Source organism: Limanda limanda, chromosome 19 (assembly GCF_963576545.1).
Source record: "Limanda limanda chromosome 19, fLimLim1.1, whole genome shotgun sequence".
Taxonomy (NCBI): domain Eukaryota; kingdom Metazoa; phylum Chordata; class Actinopteri; order Pleuronectiformes; family Pleuronectidae; genus Limanda; species Limanda limanda.
Window position 1 is genome coordinate 11,148,424 of NC_083654.1, and position 9,095 is coordinate 11,157,518.

Sequence of the window (9,095 nt, forward strand, 5' to 3'; positions counted from 1 at the left end):
CCTCCGAGTGCAGAAACCAATCATTTCGTAGCATTCGCTGCATGTGAATAATTTCCACGGTCACGGTAGGTTGTCGCTGTCAGTCGTTGCTCTTTGACAGCAGAGCGAGCTGCTGAAATGCTGTTAATGAACCACATGAATAAACCTTTTATTAATTTATAGTGGGAATATGATACTATTGTTTGCATATATCCTTCAGAATATTAATTGCACTTTAATGATATCTGCTCATTAGCCATTTGCCTTTGATTATATAGCAGTATATTCACATTTTTATTATGTAATTTTAATTTCAGCTTCAACTCTCAATATATTAATATGAAACAAAATGTATTCTTTGTTTGGATTAAAATAATAATTTATTTACCCACCACATCCCGCACACTTCACACGTCAAGGCAAAAGCAATCCTTAGATAAATAATGCATGATTACTTGAGTTGATAATGACCTCCGGAACAATGAATTTTCCAAAATTAATTATCAAAAGGGCATGTGTGTGTGGCCCTATGTGTGTTTGCTTTCACAATAGCAGATGCCGGAAAGCTGCAGATTCCAATCAGTGGATAAATACAACGAGGCTTTTCGTGGATTATAGGCATCAAATCTGCTCTGTCTGAATGTTGCAATAGCAAAATGACACAACAGCCATAGGAAACACCGGGCTGAATTCCCATTGCTGCATATAGGAAACCCCAGTCTGACCTGTGTGGTCCTTTATGGCATTATAGATAAGATGTACAGTTTTCAAAGTTTCAAAAGAGAAACAAAATTCTAACTAATTGTGATCCCTGATTCTGGGACTGTGGGATTTAGGTTTCCTTGATCCATTAAGTAAAAGATAAGCTCTACATCTAAGGAATAAGGAAGAATGGGTGTTACAACAGTAAAGTAAGCATACATTGCCCCCTAACGTTAGCTTTTAAAATTACACATTTATAGGGAAATGAAATCCTTCACAAGGATAGATGAATAGTATTTTAATCTTGAGTGCCAATACATGCTTGATGTTTTCTGTGTTTTTAGTTCCTTATGTGTCTCATTTTTAACATTCCTGATGTTGCTGCCGTTGTCAGGGTAGAAATACTGATTACTGATATTTGGAAACCATGTGCAATTTAAATATTCTCAGACTGTTCCTGTGATTGCGATTGAAGAAGATCGTTTTTGTCTGAGCTACAGCAGTTACCTTTCTGTGTGACACTGTGTTTCCACCCATGAGTGTTACAGCGTGTGTATAATCTTTATAAAGATATCAAATACATAAAATATAATAAGTGGATTAATTTAAATCATTTTAAATGTGCATAAACTACAAATTAGCCCCTGCAATCTGTGCAGCCTCGGTGAGGACTTCTCCGGCTCGTTGTCTGTATCCCACTGACAACTCCTTCGCCCTCCTCACTTCCCTCATGTTCTCCTCCAGGTTCTCACTCAGTCTCCCTTGCTCCTGGTAAGATGGGGCTGCCCCCTTCACTTGCTCTGCCATTTGATCCCTGCTGCGGAGAAGCCAGGCAAACAACTCTTGTAGGGTGGTGCCCCTTGAGATGGTGGCTCTGGCGCTCTCAGAGGTTCCCCTCAGCTCATCCTGAGCCAACTTCAGACGTGGAGGCAGTGGCTCCTCTTCGCGATTGCTGTCGGCGACCACACTGAGGGAGAAGTCATAGCCGTTCATCTTAAGGAAGACTTTGTATGTGGCGTCTGGGGATAGAGAGAGATACACAAAGAAGCAGAAACAGAGAATTAAGCCATAATAACCTGTCATCACATTTTCTGTACATGTAGGTAGTGTGTCACTCACGGTGCTGCTCTCTGATCTTCCCCACACATTCAGCAAAAACCAGGGTATCACTTTGGCCACAGTCACAGATCTGTCGCAGGCTGCTGATGTGTCGGACCATGGCCTCATAATTCTGCTGCTGTTCGTTAAAGGTCTCGGCCACGTCGGAAAACCTCTGGTCCAACTCTGGCACGCCCACTCGCCTCATCACCATACTGGCAATCCGCCTGACGGTCTGAGCTTCAGGGCAGAAAGAAAATCACAAACATCTCTCACCAACCCTTATCATACTCTGTCAGAGCCTCAGCAACCACTTTCTTTACAGACATCTTTACATGTCTTTATCAACTGCATGGGGTTTGAATACTGATGATGTACCACTGCATGCTGGTGGGATCTGTCTGGCTGATCCAGCTTCATTTGGATCAGATGTCCTGGGCTGCAGGAGAGGCTGCCTCTGAAACAGCAGAATAGATGTATTTATACACCTCCACCAAGGGGGTAATAAATGTTTTTCTTCTCCACTTGTTAGCAGGCTAACTCAAAAAACTTTGAAACGGATTGCCATGAAACTTGGTGGAGGGATGCAGTTTGAGTCAGGAGAGAACTTACTCAAATTCAGTGCTGATAAATCCAGGGGGGGATTTTTTTTCAACTTTTTTCAACTTCTTTATCGTTGCAAGATAGACACACACAAAAAAAATCTGGCATGTCTATGCGACAGATTTGTAAATATTGGGCCTTGGGGGAATAATACTAATCAATGCCATACTAGTCTAATTTTGTTTTTTTACTGGCGTTTATAAAACACAGACATAAAACACGACAATACTTGTGATCGCCTGAAATCATGAAATGACTCGGTGCACTGCGAATGTGGAGCATGTTTTACTCTCCCTTTATTCAATTGATTTATAGTATTATAATCAGTGTTTTTAGTGGTTGTGACCAGAATCGAATCACTTAATAAGGACTTTCTATGACATATGTACAGCATATGTATGTGTATTCTTTGCCATTGTTACATTAAAAGGAGGCTATAGCAGTAATTGGTTAATCCTATAATTTCAAAGAGTATATGTGATATGGGATCAAGTTTCTCGTTCGATCTCGTTGGAAGCCCCTTTATGATCGGATCCACATTTACACAGAGCTCAGCACAGTGAAATCCCAGCCTACCTCGTCGTGCCCGGAGTTTTGCCTGGGGACGCAGCAGCAGCAGCAGAGAAGACGAGGCATGCTCCCTCGGGCTCTGTCACTTTGTTTTCGGGTCAGTTATTTCTGACAATTATGCATTTGTGGTCCGCATTCCGCGTGACGTCATCGTCATGTGATTTATGAAAAACTTCCTGGTAAAGTTGCAGACATGGACGTCAGGTGTGAAGAACGTGCCCAGGCACCTGTCGCAGCGAGGGGAACACTGCGCTGCTGTTGTCTCTATAGCAACATCTTAATTCACTGTAAATAAAATAAAAACTCAAACCCACTCATAAATACAATTACATGTTTCTGTGCGGTTGTGAGTTGTTGAAGAAATCTGCTCCGCAATCCTGCAAATTAACGTGATACGTGTCTGTCGCTAGAGGGCGAACGCGAGTCCGTCCCACCACAACAGAACCGTAGAAGAAAAAAACAAGGGACCCCCATAGCCCATGGAGTTTGAGTCTTTTAGCTTCCGAAAAATACGCGACACCAACCGGCTTTTATCTGTATTTTAAACACATGACAGGAAGTTGATCTTTTATGAATCTCTCCACTGCCTGTCAAGGTGAGGCTGTGGTCAAACCCTTTTTTTAAATCCATAAATAAAGCCCACCAGGAGCTGTTCGTGGCTAGCGAGCAAAGTGTAAACAAAGAGACCGCCGCTACACATCGCTCCCACAGTGTCCTGGTTCGATTTGAACTGAGGAGAGGACACTAGCCGGGCTGACATGACGGGGACAGCCCCTCCGGAGAAGGCGTCCGGCTCCAAGAAGAAGTGCGAGAAGAAGTGGGCCAGCAAAGAGGAGTACAGGCAGCTGTCCAGCATCATGGCAGTCATGAACAACCTGAGGAAGCAGGTGTGTGCACAGAGACGAGTCAGACCGTGTGTGTGCAGACAGCTTTGGAGAGGAATGCCCTAAAGTCAAAAATGACATCAAGATAATAATTATATCAAACAATATCGATCATGATCACAATAAATGTCACATCATTGCAAAGACTAAAGAGCAGTTTCAAGACTGATTTTGCTCCCGGGTGAAGGTTTTTTTTTTTTAAACTCTTCTTCATTTGCAGAGAATGACAAACTCATTGATAAACAGCAAAATATTTCGAATTAAGATAAGATAAAACTGTATTGATCCCCACACTGGGGAAACTAAAATTATGCAGCAGCAGGCAGGTAAACAAGAGAATACAGTTTATAAAACAAAAGCAATAGAATAAAAATAAATTAATATAAATTGCTGAGTATGTACATTATATACACCTTTCTCTGTAGAGGATGATTGCACGAGCAACAACAACAAAAAAACGTTTGTGCATTAACATAAGGACATGTTGTGATGAGCAGATGACATGAATGTGCAAAAAGTTATTTACTGTTAGAAATAGTGCAAATAGTATAAGTAGAGTGACATGGAAAAAATACAAATCTGAGTAAGATCAATATAGGTAGTCTCCAGGTAGATCAATTATGTTATACCTCCTTATGGTGTTTGCACAATTCATATATGGATACACATTGAATGTTTGTTACATTGGTACTAATGAAAATTATATTTCCTTGACTTTTTATATCGTTCAATCTCCCAGCCTGAATGTGTCGCCCTTTCTTGACATGCGAAAAATGTGTTTGTGTGTGTCTGCGGCAGGGCACCCTCTGTGATGTGACCCTGGTGGTTCAGGGGAAACAATTCCCTGCCCACCGAGTTGTACTGGCTGCTGCAAGCCACTTCTTCAGCCTCATGTTCACTAGTAAGTGAGTACACTCACAGACATGTAATCACAGACAGCCCCACTTTTAAAGGGACTCTGTGTAGTTTGGAATCAAATCATATTCTGACGTTGAACAATGTTAAAGCCCCCCTCTATTTAAAAAAAATCACTTTTTCCACAAGTCTTTCGCTCTTTTTTCTCACCTGCAGCCAGAATGATGGAGTCAATGTCCCATGAAGTGGAGCTCAGGAGTGCTGAGCCTGAGATCATTGAGCTGTTGATTGAGTTTATCTATACAGCTCGGTAAGACTTTGATTTAAACTTGAGCATAAGAAATTAATATCAATATAATAATAACAAATTAACAAAGACAAAGCCGTTTTTTTATATTTAGAGACACATCACTTCTTCTTTCTGTGTTGATGTTGATGTTCTTCCTGTATCAAATTCACTGCATGTACTGTGTATGTGCGTGCTTATGCGTGTTTGTTTGTGTGTGTGTGTGTGTGTGTGTGTGTGCCAGGATCTCTGTGAATAGCACTAATGTCCAGTCGTTGCTGGATGCAGCCAACCAGTACCAGATTGAGCCTGTGAAGAAGATGTGTGTGGAGTTCCTCAAAGGACAGATTGATGCAACAAACTGCCTGGGTAAGAGCAGAAATTCAAGTACTATTCCGCCAGGTTAAAAGGTAGGTGACAAGATTCTTCTATTTGCTGAGCCCTCTCGTCCTTCAAGTATTGATTCACCAATATCAAAATAACAAGTGGCCTAAGGGCCAAAATTTTCCATATTTCGATTTTTGGTAATCTAAATATGAAAAAACACATGATTAAATACTTAAATTACTTCTCCTTTCTGGTGGTACGTCTGCCTGTCATGCATCTCATTTGAGTGGATCACTGATCCTTGTTTTGTCCTCTGCAGGTATTTCATCCCTTGCAGACTGTATGGACTGTCCTGAGCTGAAAGCAGCGGCCGAGGACTTCACCCAGATCCACTTCACCGAGGTCTACAAACTCGATGAGTTCCTGCACCTGGACGTGGCACAACTCACACATCTACTGCACCAGGACAAACTCACTATCCGTGCTGAGGCCCAGGTAAAGATATTTTTATAGGCTTCATTTCTTTGGTAATATTAAGTTGTACAAATGTACTTGAACCAACTGTGCAAATTATACAATAATACTTGCATACAAGTATCTAAATATAATAATAAACTTTAATGGCTTGGATTTCAAAATGAAATGTGGTTCATTACATCTGGCCAAAACTGAGTGTAAGCTTTGACTCAAATAAAATATTATCCACAGCATGTTCTGACACGTTCTGTTGTTGTATTTGCCCTCAAAGATTTATGACGCAGCAGTGCGCTGGCTGAAGTACGACGTGTGTAACCGACAGCAGCATATGGTGGAGGTGCTGGGGTGTGTTCGCTTCCCCTTGGTCTCCAAAACCTTCCTATCTAAAACGGTGCAGGCTGAGCCCCTCATCCAGGACAACCCCCAGTGCCTCAAGATGGTCATCAGTGAGTCGCAGTTTATTGTATTCATGCAAAGTGACACAAACAACACTTATTTATAACGAACAGTACGAGCCACCATTGCATTATTTTAACTATATTATCTCTTTGTGTTGATGGTTCTCATGAGAGCAAGTTGATGCGCCAAGGCCTGTTTGGTTGACACACACAGCCTGTGTTTTTTTTTGTCCAAGGTGGAATGCGCTACCACCTGCTGTCCCTGGAGGATCGGGAGGACATGGGAGAGAGCAGCCGACTGAGACGGAAGAAGCACGACTACCGCATCGCCCTGTTCGGAGGCTCCCAGCCACAGTCCTGCCGGTACTTCAACCCCAAGGTACCAGGCTGCACATGCCAACAGTTATCGCCAAAAAATATAATATGGATATGTATTCATACATGTGAATGCTGAAGACCAGATTCAGTTACAAGAATTAAGAGGTTAGTCAAGTCTCAGTGTCTCTCTGCATACAGGACTCCAACTGGACAGACATCCGCTGTCCCTTTGAGAAGCGCAGGGATGCCACAGCTGTATTCTGGGACAACGTGGTCTACATCCTGGGTGGCTCACAGCTCTTCCCCATCAAGCGCATGGACTGCTACAACGTTCTGAAGGACAGCTGGTACTCCAAACTGGGTCCACCCACACCACGCGACAGTCTGGCTGCCTGCGCTTCCCAGGGCAAGATCTACACATCTGGAGGGTCAGAAGTCGGTGAGCGCAGGGAGGTGGGAAAGAGGGACTTGGGATTGGCAATTTTGGGGTTTGATGACGTGGTTTGTATTTCCAGTATGATTTATGTCTATTTTTGGTTTTAAAAGGTGGGGCAATTTTCACTGATGATCGTTCATGGGAGAAACACAAGCCACTTTTGCAAACCGCCTATGTGCTGTATGTGTGTGTCGACAGGTAGCTCAGCTTTGAACCTTTTCGAATGTTACGACACAAGGACGGAGTCGTGGAAGGTGAAAACCAGCATGCTCATGGCCCGCTGCAGCCACGGTTCAGTGGAGGCTTACGGGCTCATCTACGTCTGTGGAGGAACAGTGGGGAACAACGTGTCTGGCAGGATCCTCAGCAACTGTGAGGTTTTTGACCCCAACACACAACAGTGAGTCTCAGTCACACAGCTCTATATAACCTAAGGAATGATGCACAGTCTGCGTTTGCTCACACGCAACGCACCCTGAGACATCTTTTTGCCCATTGGCTCACATGGCGTGTGTATTTATATAATAATGAAAAAGGAACATGAGGAAAAACACTGTTGCACTATGGATCTGCAACAAACGTATTGTCTGTAACTGTATTTAAAAACTATATTTATTTGTGGCTTTTCTTGTCTTATCTACAAGCCACATTCTCCTGGTTTAGTGGTCAGTGCAATTTGGGGATCAGTATCTTGACCAGTAACAGTTTGAAGGTGCCAGTGATCAAATCCCCTACCTTTTGATTGGTGGATGTCTCACCCTATTTCCTGAGCTCAGGAGAGATCATAAATTAGTGTATATACCTATTATTATGTTTGTATATACAGATTGCTCTTTTTTACCTCATTGTTCTTTGGCTACACTCTAATTGTACTAATGAATGATACCCCTCCTTGTCCTGTCTCTGTCTCCCTCTCTTCCTGTCCTCAGATGGAGGGAGCTGTGTGGGATGAGAGAGGCCAGGAAGAATCATGGCCTGGTGGTGGTCAACAACAGGATCTATGCTCTTGGAGGCCAGGGGCCACTAGGTAATAAACTGATAATAAACACTACAGTGGTTACGAATGACCATAGCTGTAGCAGGTTTGACTACCAAAGTAATGGTGCTTTTTTTAAATGTTTTTTGTAGGTGGACTTGACTCATTGGAGTACTACGCCATTTCCAGTAATGAGTGGTGTGTTGCCTCACCGATGCCATGGCGAGGTGTGACAGTGAAGTGCGCGGCAGTCGGCGATGTCATCTATGTGCTGGCAGGGTTTCAAGGTGTGGGGCGGCTAGGACATGTCCTGGAGTACCACACTGAAACTGACAGGTGAGTGAATCTACGAATATACATAATAGCTTGTTTCACACTTATGACTCCGCCATTCCTGTTTCATGCCATCTCTGAATGTTTTTTTTTGCGTGTTCAGGTGGGTGACTTGCAGCAAGGTGCGAGCGTTTCCCGTCACCAGCTGCCTAATCTGCGTGGTTGACACGTGTGGAGTAAACGAAGACGAAGACATGGACTTGATAGACTCTCAGTCACACCCTGCAACCACAGCCCCTCCGGCGGCCTCCACCTCATCATCCTCATAGAAACTGAGAGGAAGTTGTGATGCACACTAAGTTGAGGCAGTCGCAGCAGCCACAGCATTAGGCCTCCAAAATAATTATGGAACTGATTTACACAAGGCAAGACCTGTTTTTTGTGAATGTGAATATTCACGTGTGTATTGTAGGTTATGAAGTTCTTTAACTATGTCCAGTGGCCAAATCTTTTCTTTAACCTTTTATCTGTACCTGAATCTCAGGGGCTAAAATTAAAGTTCCAGTGGGACATTATCCACAAATATGTTTTTTAGGTTACAATGAAACTTTTACTAAGTTTGATTTGTCAGATGGTATATGTGGACTTTTAGTTATTTAGAAAAAATCCCAAACCAAAACGAAAGTCTGATGAATTCTGTCAGTGAAGTGAGAATATGAGGGTTTTTTCTTTTTTTTTTTTTAGCTGTGAACTTATACCGCATTTATAAATAGTTCTTGTTTGTGTTGTGTAAATATATGTACTTAATAATATTGCCTATGTATATCACTGTAACTTAAAACTGAATGTACAGAGAAATTAATAAATATTGTATTCCCAGCTGTATGTAGTTAAAAGTAGAAACTGTGGTCGT

General features: G+C 42.5%; 2 protein-coding genes across 2 annotated transcripts; one reads left to right on the forward strand and one right to left on the reverse strand.

The window, feature by feature from the left end:
* Window positions 1-964: 964 nt before the first annotated feature.
* On the reverse strand, window positions 965-3,116 carry si:ch73-345f18.3 (uncharacterized). Its single transcript, XM_061092755.1, has 4 exons — window positions 2,959-3,116; window positions 2,158-2,236; window positions 1,801-2,019; window positions 965-1,700 (listed from the first exon to the last, which is right to left on the reverse strand). The coding sequence occupies exons 1-4, from the start codon at window positions 3,016-3,018 to the stop codon at window positions 1,312-1,314; spliced, it is 747 nt and encodes a 248-aa protein (XP_060948738.1). The 5' UTR covers window positions 3,019-3,116; the 3' UTR covers window positions 965-1,311.
* A 310-nt stretch (window positions 3,117-3,426) lies between these two features.
* klhl7 (kelch-like family member 7) lies at window positions 3,427-9,067 on the forward strand. The gene is made up of 12 exons (XM_061092819.1): window positions 3,427-3,839; window positions 4,635-4,737; window positions 4,908-5,001; window positions 5,222-5,346; window positions 5,624-5,799; window positions 6,053-6,227; window positions 6,416-6,558; window positions 6,696-6,936; window positions 7,132-7,333; window positions 7,863-7,960; window positions 8,062-8,245; window positions 8,346-9,067. The coding sequence occupies exons 1-12, from the start codon at window positions 3,711-3,713 to the stop codon at window positions 8,509-8,511; spliced, it is 1,836 nt and encodes a 611-aa protein (XP_060948802.1). The 5' UTR covers window positions 3,427-3,710; the 3' UTR covers window positions 8,512-9,067.
* Window positions 9,068-9,095: the final 28 nt, after the last annotated feature.